Genomic DNA, 16495 nt, shown 5'->3' with positions numbered 1-16495 from the left:
TTAAATACAAGGCAATTTAACTAAAACCTTAAAAATGAAAACAAAACAAAACAAAAAAACGGGCTCCCCGTCCAACACTTTAAAGATGATGTTCCATTGTCTCAGGCCTTCATAGTTTCTAACAAGAATCTATAGTAGTATTCTTTTCTTTTTCTGTGCATAATGTGTCTTTGGCTCCTTTCCAGATCTTCTCTTTATCTCTGGTTTTCAGCAATTTGATTAGGACATACCTGACAATGGTTTTGTGTTTATTCTGCCTAGGACTTTTTGGACTTCTTGAATCTAAGGGTTTATACTTTTCTTGTTTCCAAAAAAGCAATTATTCCTTCTTTTTCCTCTCCATTCTGGAATTTCGTATGGTAGATCAATTAATATTATCCCATTGGCCACTGATGCGCTATTCTTAATTTTTTCAGTCTTTTCCCCTATTTAATTTAATTTTGGATACATTCTATTGTTATTTTTAAAATCACTGACCTTTCCTTCTGCAGGGTCTAATCTGCCTTTAAGATTATTCAGTAAATTTTAAATTTCAGATATTGTACTTTTCATTGCTATATGTTCCACCATTTGGTTCTTTAATACATCTTCCATTCCATTCCTCATTGTTTTAAGGACTTGAAAATGTTTGTAATAGTTGTTTTATTGTCCTTTCCTGCCAGTTCTATCACCTCTGTCATTTCTAGATTTGTTTCTATTAGCTAAATTTTCTTTCAGTTATGACTCATTTTTTTCCTTGGCATACTAACCATTTTTTATTTGATAATAAACATTACAAATGTTACATTGTTGAGTGTCTTAACCTTGTTGTTTTTTAAAAAAGTATTGGGCTTTATTTTAACAGGCCGTTATTTGTTCATCAGTTGACCCCCCATAGGCCTCTTTTTAAGCTTTACTGGGATGGGCCTAGAATAACCGTTTCAAGGATATTTTAACTCCTCTGGAGTTGCCACTAAATGCCCTGCCATTCCAGTTGGTCAGAACCCATCCTGTGTGAGCAATGGGAACTGTCCGGGTTATAGTTCCCTGATCATTCCCCCTCCCCCCCCAGACTTGTTAATTTCACCCTACATATGTGTGGCCCTAATACAACAAAGACAAAAAAGGCATCATCATTTTCTGTGCAGCAGTCTTCTTTCTGCAACTCTAACCTGCAGTTTCCACTTGCTCTATTTGCAACTGCCCTTCCTGCAATGTGATCTGGAATGCATCTCCAGGCAGAAAGTTGGGGGAATTGTGGTATCCACTGCACTTATTTTTCTGTCTCTGGGAATCACATCATGCACAGTCTGTTGTCCAACGTCTGAGAACAAATGAATCATATTTTTTTCAGCCTTCTAGTTACTTACAGCAGGAAAATAAGCCCAGTCCTTATTAACTCTTTCAGGGCCTGAAGCAGATGTCACTTTACATAATAAGAAACCAATGAAAATTCCAGAAAGATAATGTGTACAAGTGGCAAGTCAAAAGGACTAAAAGACAGGTGCTAGAATGGGGCTGGCAGCTCATAATAAATTTTACTTCCCTAAGGTCCAAGGAAAAGCTATTCCCACCCATTTAATGCTTGGCTTTATGATACTTCAAATTCAATGCAAATATAGCAACAAAGACTAACAAATACTAGTTAGCTTTACTAGCTTCTAAAATGGTCAAGTTGTTGAAAGATAAAAGAAAAAATAAACAACATTAAAAAACAACAAAAAACTTCTTTTCTAATATATCTGTTATAGCCTTTCTTCCTTTCCTTCTCCTAAACAGTTGATGCTACAGCAATAGTTCTCAAACTTTTCTAATCAGAACCCATTCAGTTCAAATTCTTACCACCTTTACAAATCCTAGTCCAAGCCTCACCTGGATTATTACAACAAGTCTCCTAAGTAATCTCCTTGCTTCTTCCCTTTCCAAAGTAGTGTGATCCTTTTAAAAGATAAGTCATATTATTCTCACCAAAAATACGTAACTACAACCTAATCATGAGAAAATATCAGACAAATCCCAACTGAGACATTCTATAAAGTAACTGACTAGTGTACTCACTAATGGTTTCCAAATTCATGAAAGACAAGAAAAGTGCAAGAACTATCAGGGATAGAAAGAAACTAAGGAGTCAGAACAACTAAATGCAGTGTGGTATTTAGGACTGGATGCTAAAATAGAAAAATGACATTAGGTGGAAAAATACCAAATTTGAATAAAACCTACAGTTTAGCTATAATTAGTATTATACCAATGTTAACTTCCTGGTTTTGATCATTTTATTAGGGCTGCATAAGTTAACATTACAACAAGCTGAGTGAAGGGAATATTCTCTATTATTTGTGAAAATTTTCTGTAAATCCAAAATTATTTCAAAATAAAGTATTTTAAAACATTAAAGGAATAAAAAGTCAGTCAAGTGTCTTCCCTACTTGAAACCCTCAAATGATTTTGTCGTAATTATATCAAAACAGACCTACTGCCTTTTTTAAAATTTTTTTTTAATGTTTATTTATTTCTGAGACAGAGAAGAGACAGAGCATGAGTGGGGGAGGGGCAGAAAGAGAGGGAGACACAGAATCTGAAACAGGCTCCAGGCTCTGAGCTGTCAGCACAGCAGGACGCGGGGCTTGAACTCACAGACCATGAGATCATGACCTGAGCCAAAGTCGGACACTCAACCAACTGAGCCACCCAGGCGCCCCCCACTGCCTGTTTTTTTTTTTAACATTAAAAAAATTTTTTTTTTAATTTTTTAATGTTTATTTATTTTTGAGAGAGAGAAAGAGAGTCAGAGCATGACCTGGGGAGGGGAAGAGAGAGAAGGAGACACAGAATCTGAAGTAGGGCCCAGGCTCTGAGCTATCAGTACAGAGCCCAAAGTGGGGCTTGAACTTGTGAGATCATGACCTGAGCCAAAGTCAAAGCTTACCCAACTGAGCCACCCAGGCACCTCCCACTGCCAGTTTTCATAAAGTAAAATCTTATTGGAACACAACCCCACCCATTCATTTACATATTGTCTGGTTGTTTTTAGGCTGTATCAGCAGAGTTGAATAGATGCAACAGAAAATGTATGGCTTGTAAAACCAAAGATATTTGCCATGTGGCCCTTTACAAAAAAATGTTAGCCCTCTGACTCAGAGTAAAAGCAAAGTTCTTACAATGGCCTGTAGCGTCCTATGTGACCTGGCCCACCCCACTCCTTCTCTGACTACTTCCTACTACTGAACCCTTCACCTTTTCTGCTCTAACCACACAGGTCTCTCCTCACTGTTTCACAAAATGTGCCAAGCAATGTTCTTGCCTTGGGGTCTTTGCACATGCTGTTAGTCAGCTTGGATTGTTCAACTCCCACATCCTTCAAATCTTTGCCCAAATGTCCTGACCAGTCTAATAAACCATCCCCTGGCAATCCCATACTCCCTTTCCCATTTATTCTGACTTATTCTTCTAGCACTTACTACCATTTAATGTATTATATATTTGTTTTTTAATATGTATTTTTCTATAATGTAAACTTCACTGGGCAGAGGCTTTGTTTTATTCAATGATATGCCTGGTACTTACCAGTATTTTGGTAAATATTTGTTGAACTATGAGCAAATTTTATAGGTTACTATACATGTACAATTTCTTCCTAATTGGCATCTGTATGATTTGTAACAAATGTATAAGTAAACATCTTAAAATATAACTGCTAAAAAAATTATGGGTCAAAAACACTACTGATGCACTAACACAGTAATCTGTAATTTAAAATCAAGAATAGAAACACTAGACAGATAATCAGCAAGTCTACAGAAGACTTGAACAACACTACGAACCTGACCTAACAGACACTTATGAAACACTCCCCTTGACAATAGCAGAATCCATTCTTTTAAAGCACACATGAAACCCTGTCCAGGATAGACCATCTCCTGGCCCATAAACAAGTACTGATAAATTTTAAAAGCCTGAATTAGAAATCAAACAACAGAAAGAAATTTGGGAAATCTACGAATAGGTAAAAATTAAACAACACATTTCCAAATAATCCATGGGTCAAACCAGTAATCACAAGGGAATTTAGAAAGTATTTTGGTCTGAATGAAAATAAAACTTAACAAAGTTTATGAGATGCAGCTAATGAGAAATTTATACGTTAAAATTGCCTCTCCTAGAAAAGTTCTCCAGCCAAAAATCTAAGAATTCACCTTAAAAATCTAGAAAAAAGAGGGGCGACTGAGTGGCTCAGCTGGCTAAGCGTCTGACTTCAGCTCAGGTCATGATCTCACAGCTTGTGAGTTCGAGCCACACGTCAGGCTCTGTGCTGACAGCTCAGAGCCTGGAACATGCTTTGGATTCTATGTCTCCCTCTCTGTCTGCCCCTCCCCCACTCGTGCTCTGTCTCTGTCTCTCTCTCAAAAAAATAAACATTAAAAAAAAATTGAAGACACTCTAGAAAAAAGAGTAAACCAAACTAAATGCAAACAGAAAGAAAGAAAAATAAAAAATGGAAATTAATGCAACAGGAAAATAAAGGAATGATAAAGTTAACAAAACTAAAAGGGAGTTCTTTGAAAAGATCAAAGAAAAATGTCAACTGAAGAGCATTAGAGGGAGGGCTGTCTACTTTCCTGATTGCCAGCAAGCCAGGGCTAGAAGACATAAAAAGTCTCAGAGGAGAAGGAAATGGAGAAGGGAAAAGAAGGAAACGGCAGGGGAGGTAGAAGAGTGAGGACAGGAGACTACTGTCCTCAAACTCCACTGACTCCACAAACTCCACTGACTACTGGGATTCTTTAGCCATGTGCATTTACAACTAATAAATATTTTTTTGAAGTGCAGAAAAACAAGAAAAGTAGAGAAAAAAAATGTCCCTGTGTAATGCTAGATTACAAGTTAAGGGGACAATCTATTGTCCAGTGGGTTTCTTTTTTAATCTCTTCCAGTACCTTCCTCATTTTGGTACTTCAATAAGTGTTTGTTCACTGAATACTTAGCATGATATCTGTACTTCTGCCTTTATTAAAAAAGATGGCTAACAAGTCATTTATGAGAGTTTGAGCAAACCTAACTGTACAGAGGACTACTGTTTCTGAGGCTACTATACTCCTCCAGCGCTTTGGGTGGTAAAAAGTTCTGAAGCATTCAGGTAACTAAACTCTGGCTGAAAGCACACTAAACTATCTAACTAGAAAAGACTAAACCACTTATATAGAATTTGCCTATAAAGATAGCATTGACATTATACAGAATTATCAATGAGAAATGGATACAAAACTGCAAACTCGATTTTCAATACGACCAATATTAACAACCAAGCTTCTCAAGCTCAAAAGGAATCCAGTGTGGTTCCAATAATCAGAGGTAGCCTGAAGAACTGCAAAGACTAACTATATTTGCAGGAAGCAGCCTGACTCTGTAGCAGCCACAAAGAGAGTCTTTGACTAGAAAGAAGAAGAAAAAAAAAAAAAAAACCCTAGTCTGGAACACTACTCTGCCCCCTCCTCTTCCTATAAACCAGTGGCCTAGGGAAAAAAAAGCCACTTCCTTCTATGATGATTCATAAAAAAGGAACCAGCACAGCAACTGTACAAAAAAATGAGAAAAGAGGAAGAAATTCAACAAAACCTATGAGCGAATAAAAAAAAAAAAAACTACAGTGAGAGCCACAAAACAGAAAAAAATTGTGACCAGATATTTCCCATTAATTTAAAAGAAAAAACACACAGCTGAAGCACTTGTCACCATGAAGCAATACCAGATATTAGAAATGATTGTGAGGATTCTAAAATGTATATGGAAATGCAAAGGACCTAAAATATCTAAATCAATCCTGAAAATAACAAAATTGGAGGACTTAACCCAACCTGATTTCAAAACTTAATTCAAAGATATAGTAATCGAGAAAGTAAGGTCTTTGCATGAGGATCGACCAACAGGTCAATGGAACAGAACAGAAAAAGAGACCCACACTTATTTGGTCGCTGGATTTTCAACAAAGGCACCAAAGCAATCCACCTGGGAAAGGAAAGTGTTTTCAATAACTGGTACTGGAAGAAACAAACACCCAACATGAAAAACAATGCAAGTGAATACTTTGTTATACCATAACAAAAATTAACCCAAGATGGATAACAGACCTAAAATAGAAAAGTTAAAACAAAGTTTTCAGAAAAGATGATCTTCACAATTTGGGGCTAAGGAAGGATTTTTTAGGTCATAGAGAACAATAATCACAAATGTAGAAGACACTGATAAATTAGATTTCATCAAAATTAAAAACTTCTACTCACCAAGAAAATGCGAAAAACATAAAAAGACTTTCATAGATTGCAAGGAAATACTCACAAAACACCCCTGACAAAGGAATGGTATCCAGTATATATAAAGAATTCTGCTAACTCAAAAACAAAATACAAAAAACCACACAATTTTTTTAAATGGGCAAATGATTTGAAGAAACTTCCCCAAAGAAGATACATAAATACAATGGATTAATGATGGATAAAGGATGGATAGGTAGAGATATGATAAATAAAAATACTAAAACCTTAGTAGTACATTGCAGGTGTTATGTATACAGGTGTAACTGTAAAATTCTTTCAACTTTGTTGTATATCTTAAAATGCTAATAGAAAGAGCACTCAAAAGTTCTTTCCTTGAGTTAAGATATGATATGATCTTATATACCTAAAGAGCATATTATGTGCCAGGGAAAAATGATCCACAATGGTTGAAACCAAGACATGTTATAGCAAGATGACTAAGCTTTAAAGACAGAAAAAGAATCATTTGGGCAACTGGCAATATGAGTTTCTTATAGCAAGGAGTAAGAAGTGTGGAAGGTCATCTGGCTAGCCTCAGCAGAAGCACTCCCCATTCACCCCAACTCCTCAAAAAAGAAAATGTGACTAAAAGCTTCTATACTTATGCGAAGAATAAAGACAGAAGATAACATTTTTGACTACACAGAACCTCAGGGAAAACTGGTTATATGGACCTTTCTTAAGAAATTAGAAAATGACCTTTTTAAAAAAAATTTGTAAATGTTTTTATTTATTTTTGAGACAGAGACAGACACAGCATGAGCAGGGGAGGGGCAGAGAGAGAGGAAGACACAGAATCCAAAGCAGGCTCCAGGCTCTGAGCTGTCAGCACAGAGCCTGACGCGGGGCTCAAACTCACAGACTATGAGATCATGACCTAAGCTGAAGTCAGACGCTTAACCGACTGAGCCACCCAGGCATCCCAGAAAATGAACTTTAATCAGTAGATTTAAATAGAGCCAAATTTAAATAGCAATTCAGAAACTATGTTTATTTAGGATTAAGCAAGTTAAGTAGATATACTGTGAATCACAAGAGCCAAGTTTCCCACTGAGGGGGAAAATAAGAATAAGGAATTGGAAGAGGCTAGAATGAACCCTGCAGTACTGCATTGGAATCAAAGGTATCATAACAAACTCATAATTTTTAACATATACAGATAAATGGACATAGGACCTAGATAGATGTACAGGTGTGTATGTATGCATACAAGTATTTCCTAGTTCTGCTCACTGAAAGGATTAGAAGCACTGATCCCTCAGAAGCAATGAGCCTATCTAGAACCCAGGTCTTGGTTTCTAATACTATTCTCCAATTAACAGAACCAGGTTGCTTGGGGACATGGCTGATTCCAGGTTTGGGGTAGGGAAAATACAAGATGAGCCTAGAACATCTTACACTGCTAGAATATAAGGAAAAATGATGGGACATATTGAAAGGACAGAGAAGCCAACTCCAAAGGACAATCAATGGCCCAAAATGGAACAATTTTAGTAACAAAGTAAAAAATTTATAGTAATATCCACAAGAGCACCCTGATATCAATAACTGACAAAATAAATAAAATTGGAGAAAAGGATAGCTTTTCCTTATAGAATTCCAATGAATAAATGTGAAAGGAACTAGAAAGTCACCATTCAGCAAACATAATAATTGTTACAGGCAAGAATCATCAAGGATGATTAGCTGGGAAAAAGTTATGAGGAGAAACAAGATATTTGCAATATCTCAAGGTATCACTCCAAAAGAAAGCTTCTAAGTACATAAGGAAAAAGAGTATATTTATAGTAGAGAAACCTGTCAGACACCAATTTAATCAAGTGTGATAAGTTAACAATGCTGATAATGAGATATATCAACATCATCTTAATATGACAGTCTGAAAAAGAATACCGTATCACTTGTATGGTGTTCTTGCTAAAAGAATGTAAAACCTGAATTTAATCATAAGGAAACATGAGACAATCCCAAACTGATATATATTCCACAATCCCTGCTTCTTTAGAAAATATATTTTGAAAAAATATTTTTTTGTGACTAACATACAGAAATATAAATTGAACCTATATCCAGCTACCTTGATAAATTTCCCTATTATTTCTAATAATTTGTTTATTCTTTTGGGTTTTCTGTGTTATCAGAAAATAATTAAGCTCCACTCAAAGTACAGGATAGGAATATCAAGTGGCTGAGCTCATGTCATAGGCCTGAACTGGTAAAGCAATTATCTAACATTTTTAGTTTCATAATGGGAGAAAAGTTTCCTCCCACCAAAATTCATAAAATAGAGAATTCTCCAAATACTTATATTTCTATTCTTATATAGAACAGGAAAAACAAATTTTGCTAAAATCCAGAGTACAATATAGGAAAATGTTTTGTCAAAAATGGTCATGAGCGGCAGAAATAACATAAATGATAATACAGTACAAGAAAAATTATAAAATATGTAATAGTGAGGAATACAGACAACAAATGATCATTAAAATACAAAGATTATAATTAAAGTAAAAGTAGTAAGTAAAAGTAAACACAAAAATGATATAATCTTAAAATCTTAAAATCGGATCATATCATGGATCCTTCAGAGCAACTGGAATTTATTCCTCTTAACTCCTACAATTCTAGAATAGAGCTAGTGAACTTTCAAACAATACGTCGAGTCAACTGTTCAAAACTTTGCATGTTCTATAAATGTCTCATCATTTATGCCTAAATGACCCAAAGACAGAAATCACCAGAGAAGAACAAAGAACAAAGAGTTAGTAACTACTTTTCTGTCTCTCTTCTCCTCCCAGAGAGGCTTAAGGATGATTAAGAAAGAGAAAGGAAGGGGTGCCTGGGTGGCTCAGTCAGTTAAGCGTCCGAATCTCAGTTTTGGCTCAGGTCATGGTCTTACGGTTTTGTGAGTTTGAGCCCTGCCTTGGGCTCTGCGCTGGTAATGTGGAGCCTGCTTGGGATTCTCTCTCTCTCCGCCCCTCCCCTACTCACACTGTCTCTGTCTCTCTCAAAATAAATAAATAAACTTAAAATAATTAAAAAAAAAAAAGAGGAAGGAAGAGGCAATGTTTCAGGCTAAGGAATAACACAAATAGAATTGAGAACACACTGAGGTCTACATAACAAAGTAAGAGTAAAATGACTGGAACACAGAACTATTAATTCCATGATGTAAAGAACCTTTAATAAACACATGGGAAACCTGGAAGAGAAGCAGTTTGAGAAAATCAGATTAACTTAGTTATGGAGAGATTAAAAGTTGCTCATAAAACATTCAACTAATGTTATCAAGTAGGCAGTTGAAAATATGGGCTTAGAAGGATACTAGAGACATAGTGTAGATCTGGACCATGCAAACTGTAGATCAGGTCACAGCTACAGTATATGCGCTTGTTACTAGTGTTAATGAAGCACAGGTTACCAGACACTTAGATTAAAACTACTAATCAAGGCAGAATCAAATACAGTGATTAATAATTTTAAATTGCCTAAAAGCAATTCAATGAATTCTATAAATTATTCTGTTCAGAATAGACTTTCTTACAAATAACTGAAATTCTATATAGATACATATACAAATACTGCAATTCAGGAGAGGAGTCTTTGGAGATCAGATTACTGCGGGCACTTAAACTGCAGTCAGCGCACGACACCTCTCCGTGTGTGATCTTATTGCACCTGCAGGCAACACTGTTGAGCTTAAAAGGCTCAATAGCAGAATTCTCATTTTAGAGATGACGAAACAGGATGAAGAGAGAAAAAATGACCTACTCAAGTGGCAGTGACAGAATTCAGGCCCTGAATATGGGTTGTCTGATTCCAAAACCCATGTTAATACATCTGAGTGATGTACACACATCTGTGCCTGAATACGGAATTCTACTTCTAAATTATAATATTGTGATTTATAATAATACGTATATATTTGGTCTTTGCCCCATTTCTGGCACAGAGCTCTGGAAACCTGGGAATTTCCTAAGTTATGAGAGCAACAAAAGTGTCTTTTGTTATGTTAATGAGATCAGTTTTGGACACACCCCCCAATGAAGGATGGGGGCTGGCTGCCAGGAGAGTCAACCATGTGATCAGAGGGTTGAAACTTTCAGTCCTACCCCTCTCCAACCTTTGGGGAGGGGAGAAGAGCTGGAGGTTGAATCAATCATCGATGGCCAATGATTTAATAAATCATTATTTCATAAATCATGTAATGAGGCCTCCATAAAAACCCAAAAGGGGGCACGTGGGTGGGTCAGTCAGTTGAGCATCTGACTTCGGCTCAGGTCATGATGTCACCGTTTGTTGGTTCAAGCCCCGTGTCAGGCTCTGTGCTGACAGCTCAGAGCCTAGAGCCTGTTTGCAATTCTGTGTCTCCCTCTCTCTCTGCCCCTCTCCCACTTGCACTCTGTGTGTGTCTCTCTCTAAAATCAATAAACATTAAAAACAATTAAAAAAAAACTAAAAAAAAAAAATAGGACAGGGTTGGCCACCTTCAATGCTGGTGAATAAAGGAAGGTGCTGGGAGAGTGGCACCCTCAGACAGCATGGAAGCTCCATGCCCCTTCCTACATACACTTCCCCATGCACCTCTTCCATCTGGATGTGCATCTGTAGCCTTTAATGAATTAGCAAACTGTAAGTGTTGTGCAGAGTTCTGTAAGGCACTCTAACAAGTTAACTGAACTCAAGAAGGCACAGGGGGGAGTCTTTGGAACCTCCAATCTGTAGTTAGTTGGTCAGAAATACAAGTGACAACCTGGGCTTGCAACTGGCATCAGAAATATGTGCATATGTGGGGGCAGGGGCTGGTTTTGTGGGACTAATCCCTTAACCTAGGAGATCTGATGCTAATTTCAGGTAGATAGCATCAGAATTAGGTTAAATTGTAGGACACCTAGCTGCTGTCACAGAGGATTGCTTGGTGTGGAGGAAAGCTTCCACACATTTGCTGACTAGAAGTGTCAATAAAGTGTTTACGTAAAAGTAGAGACACACAGGGAAGAAACACACAGTAGGAAAGAACTGAATTCTTCCTGTATGGAAGAAAAAAACTGAGTTTTTCCTTTATGTAAGTGTATATTTTTTTTCTTATATAGTGTTAAGGCTATTTTCCCTCATTAAAATCAGTACAGGCTCAAAATTTTATAAAATTGTATACAAGAGAAGGTGGCATAGTCCCATAATCCCAACTCTCACGATATCTGCTACTAATCATTTGGAGTATATTCCACAAGATCATTTTCTCTATTCATCTAATTAATGCATATGTAGGAGCTATATAAATGTGTGTATGAGCCTGAATATATTTACGCATGTGCAAATGTTTCTATTGGATCAATTTTTAGAAGCAGAATGTTAGGTCACTGAGTATAGCACTTTAAATTGTAATAGCTATTGCCAAATTGCTTTCCAAGGATATTGTACCAATCTCTACCGACATACAGTATGTGATTAACAAATAAAATTTGCATAAATACAAATAGTCAAAAGATACACATAAACCAATACTTAATCCCATTTGTAAGGAAATCCAAATTAAACAAAAGCAGTATATTATTTTTATCCATCAACTTGGCATAAAAATGTAAAGACTAGGGGCGCCTGGGTGGCGCAGTCGGTTAAGCGTCCGACTTCAGCCAGGTCACAATCTTGCGGTCCGTGAGTTCGAGCCCCGCGTCGGGCTCTGTGCTGACAGCTCAGAGCCTGGAGCCTGTTTCCGATTCTGTGTCTCCCTCTCTCTCTGCCCCTCCCCCGTTCATGCTCTGTCTCTCTCTGTCCCAAAAATAAATAAAAAACGTTGAAAAAAAAAAATGTAAAGACTAGTATTACATAACAGAGTGTGGGGACAGGAAAACAGGCTCTCTCACAGATTGCTGGAAGAGGGATAAACTGCTTTCTCCCTTCTGGTGCAACCCTGCTGGTTCAGCTTCTGCAGGGCATTTTGGCCATGTATGAACATTTTAATGTATATAGACTATGACCTGGCAATTCCACATTTATGACTGGATCCCACATCAGTAACTACACACGTGCCCAACAATTTACTTAGGGTAATGCACAGTACAGTCTTTAAAAAAAAGAGCAAATATTTGGAAACAGTCTAAATGTTTATCAATCAGAAATTAAATCAATTATGTTAAAACCATACAATGGAATATTTAGCAGTCATAAAAAATGATGTTATGATATTTGTTTTAGTAGAAAAATGTCCATGATATGAAAAAATATAGAGAAAAATCCCATTTATATATATGTATACAAGCCACAGGAAAAATATCTTAAAATGTATTTCAGAATATCAATAGTAGTTATATCTACATGGAGGAGTAACAGGTAATTTTTCATTATACATTTCTGTAATAGTTTTAAACAGTATGCATGTGTTCGCTTCTACATTAAAGAAAACATTAAGAACATTATCCTTTTAAGGAACTCACTGCTCTTAAAAGATTTATATGTATAATATTATCCTATTCACAACAGATTACTGTTTGTGGATTGTTACTGCAGGAGAGAAGCTAAGGCAAACACCAGTTAGACTTACATTTAACTATGAGAAGTAATATATCATCGAAACTTTATTCATCACATTTTAAAAAGATGTTTATAAAAGCATATTAAAACATTCAATTATGGTTTCGACTCTTATAGATTATATGTGGTAAAAAAAATAAAAAGAATTAAATAATTACCTCTCCTATGAAGACTACTATAACACAGTCCAACTTCTCTTCAGGATACAGATTATCAATAAGGGAATGAAGAGTTTCTATGAGGTAAGATTTAACTTCTCTCTTCACCGTGGGAATTCCCATTACTATTGACACTGAAAGAAAATAATGATAGTAATTATATAAAAAGATTTCACAAGACAGTATAGAGTAACACTGTATTTCAAAAGTGATTATACCCTCTCAAATTGATAGAAATAACTGAAAAATCAAAATGTACTACTCAATAATAATTGAGGAATCAAAATAAACCACAAAATAAACTACTTTACACAGAAAAATAATCGGAGGATATAAAGGGATACCCATAACAGTATAATCCTTTTTACAGGGCTTATCCATAAAATATGTCAAGGTACTGATAAAAATGAAGACATTAAACCTCACATTAAAAACAAATGACTATAAAGTGTAAACAAATATAAATTATACAACTACAAGAAACACTGAACACATCTTAAAAATTAACATCTCAGATACCATGTATATAATGCAATCAGAAGGACACAACATCCCTTCTGTGGTTTTCCTGCCAAAAATGCAAACTTCAACCTAACTATGAAGAAATATCAGACAAATCCACATTAGGGGGATAATCTACAAAATAATTGTCCAGGTACTCTCTGAAGCGTTAAGATCAGGAAAGACAAAGAAAGAACTGTCCAAGATGGCAGAAGACAAAGGAGACATGACAATTAAATGAAATATGGAATCCTGAGTTGGATCCTGGAACAGAAAAAGAAAAACAATGAAAAAAATGACAAAATCTGAATAGGATCTAAGGTGAGTCAATACTATAGCATCAATACAAAGTTCCTGGGTTTGATCATTATATTATGGTTACATAATTCGAACATTTAGGGGAACCAGGTGAGGTATATGAAAACACTGTGTATAATATCTGTGCAACTTCTTTTAAGTCTAAAATTACATCCAGTTTTACTATAATGCTTGTTTTTCCAATGCAAATTTTTTCCTGAGTGACTAATACATCAGGCAAATATCTGAGCATAATGTGGATTTCACATTTGTTTACATGCAATTTCTCCTCTGGGACAAGCATTCACCAGGTAAACAGAAAACTGCATCCACTTGAAATGAGTTCAAAAAACTGAACTAAGCAATGTAGAAATACATGAATGGTATATACCTCCAACCTCTACCAGCTGCCTCAGTTCACTGCATGCTAAGAACCACACCTATCCACAGCTGGTGTTGAAACTTCCACCAGATTGCATCACCTCTCAAAACCTTCCAAACTGCAACCCTTCTGAAACACATTTTAACAGGCAAACCTCAAGTATTATTCAAGGTAGAGTACTATATTGATTATAGCACTTTTGTATTAATAATTTAACATGTGTAAAACTGTGCTGTTTTTACTATGTTCTTATCTTTCTGTGTGTGTAATTGACAAAGTTTCTAACTATGATACTAACTTCATTTTTCTTCTTTTATTGCACAATTCAGCATAGCATAAATTTTAGGAATGCATATATTGTGTTACAATAGGACTGTATTTCTCAGAAAGGTTTTTTTTTTTTTTTTTTAAAATAACACCTTTGAAAAAGCTTTAGTATCTTGGGGTACCTGGGTGGTTCAGTTGGTTAAGCATCCAAGTCTTGATTTCGGCTCAGGTCATGATCTTGCAGTTCATGGCATCAAACCCCACATCAGGCTTGGCACTGGCAGCGCAGAGCCTGGTTGGGATTCTCTCCCTCCCTGTCTCTCTCTCTCTCTCTCTCTCTCTCTCTCTCTCTCTCTCTCTCTGCCTCTCCCCAGGCTCACTTGTGCGCTCATGCTCTCTCTCTCTCTCAAAATAAATTTTTAAAAAAGACTTAATATGCTGTTATACAACAGTAGAGATATATTTTACAAATATTAAAAATGCTTGTCTTAATAATGAAACAATTTATTGGAAATGCTAGAAAATACTTAGAAGTCATGAAATTCTAAAGTTAGAAGGAAGCTCGAAGATCATAGCTCAATGAATCTACCACCATAATTCTGCAAATAAGAATACTAAGATCCATAATTTGGCTATATACAAAAGAATGAAACTGGAACACTTTGTTACACTATACACAAAAATAAACTCAAAACGGATTAAACACCAAAATGTGGACATGAAACCATAAAAATCCTAGGAGAGAGCATTGGCAGTAACTTCTCTGACATTGGCCAGAGCAACATTTTTCTAGCAATGTGTCTCCTGAGGCAAGGGAAACAAAAGCAAAAATTAACTACATCAAAATAAAAAGCTTCTGCACATCAAAGGAAAAACTACCAACAAAACTAAAAGACAACCTACTGAGTGGGAGAAGATAATTTACAAATAATATATATGATAAAGGGTTAGTATCCAAAATATATAAAGAATAAACTAAACACCAGAAAAATGAATAATCCAATTAAAAAGTGGGCAGAAGATATGAACAAATATTTCTCCAAAGGGCGCCTGGGTGGCTCAGTCAGTTAAGCATCTGACTTCAGCTCAGGTCATGATCTCACGGTTTGTGAGTTCAAGTCCTGCATTGGGTGAGTTTGAGCCCCACTCCTCTCTCTCCCCCCACCCATCTCTCTCTGCCCTTCATGGGATTCTCTCTCTCTCCCCCCCCCCCACCTCCCTGCCTTTTGCTCATTTGTGCCCTCTCTCTCAAAAAAAGAAAAAAATGTCTCCAAAGGAGACATACAGATGGCCAACAGGTACATGAAAAGATGCTCAGCATCACTCATCATCAGGGAGATGCAAATCAATACCACAATGAGATAACACCTCATACTAAATGGCTAAAATCAACCACAAAAGAAATAGCAGGTGTTGGCGAAGATATGGAGAAAAAAGGAACCCTCATGTACTGTTCATGGAAATGCAAACTGGTACAGCTGCTGCAGAAAACAGTATGGAGATTCCTCAAAAAATTAAAAATAGAACTACCCTATGATCCAGTAATTGGACTATTTGGTATTTACCCAAAGAATATGAAGTCGCTAATTCAAAAAGATATATGCATCCCTATGTTTATTGCAGCATTATTTACAATAGCCAAATAACAGAAGCAGCCCAGTGTCCATAGATTGATGAAAGGATAAAGATGTGGTGTATATTTATACAATGGACTATTACTCAGCCATAAAAAGAACACAATCTTGCCATTTGCAACAACATGGAAGGACCTAGAGAATATAATGTTCAGTGAAATAAGTCAGTCAGAGAAAGACAAATACCATATGATTTCACCCATGGGTATAATTTAAGAAATAAAACAAACAAAAAAAGAGATAAACCAAAAACAGATGGTGACCAGAAGGGAGGTGAGTGGGAGAATGAATGAAATAGGTGGTGAGGAATAAAGAGGACATTTACCATGATAAGCACTGAGTAATATATAAAAATCACTATATTGTATACCTGAAACTAATTTAACACTATATATTAACTATATTGGAATTAAAATTTAAAAAGAAATACCA

General features: G+C 36.0%; 1 protein-coding gene across 3 annotated transcripts in view; it reads right to left on the bottom strand.

Moving 5' to 3' along the window:
• The window catches only part of MGAT4A (alpha-1,3-mannosyl-glycoprotein 4-beta-N-acetylglucosaminyltransferase A), a 122516-nt gene that overhangs the window by 42413 nt on the left and 63608 nt on the right, over window positions 1–16495 (bottom strand). For all 3 annotated transcript variants that reach the window (XM_043603214.1, XM_043603216.1, XM_043603215.1), the window contains exon 5: window positions 12983–13116. In XM_043603214.1, coding sequence (XP_043459149.1) covers window positions 12983–13116 — 134 coding nt within the window. The remainder of the gene's footprint in view (window positions 1–12982; window positions 13117–16495) is intronic.

The sequence above is a fragment of the Prionailurus bengalensis genome, chromosome A3 (assembly GCF_016509475.1).
Source record: "Prionailurus bengalensis isolate Pbe53 chromosome A3, Fcat_Pben_1.1_paternal_pri, whole genome shotgun sequence".
Lineage (NCBI taxonomy): Eukaryota > Metazoa > Chordata > Mammalia > Carnivora > Felidae > Prionailurus > Prionailurus bengalensis.
The sequence above is the reverse complement of the archived record's forward strand: the minus strand, read 5'-3'. Positions and strand labels throughout refer to the sequence as shown.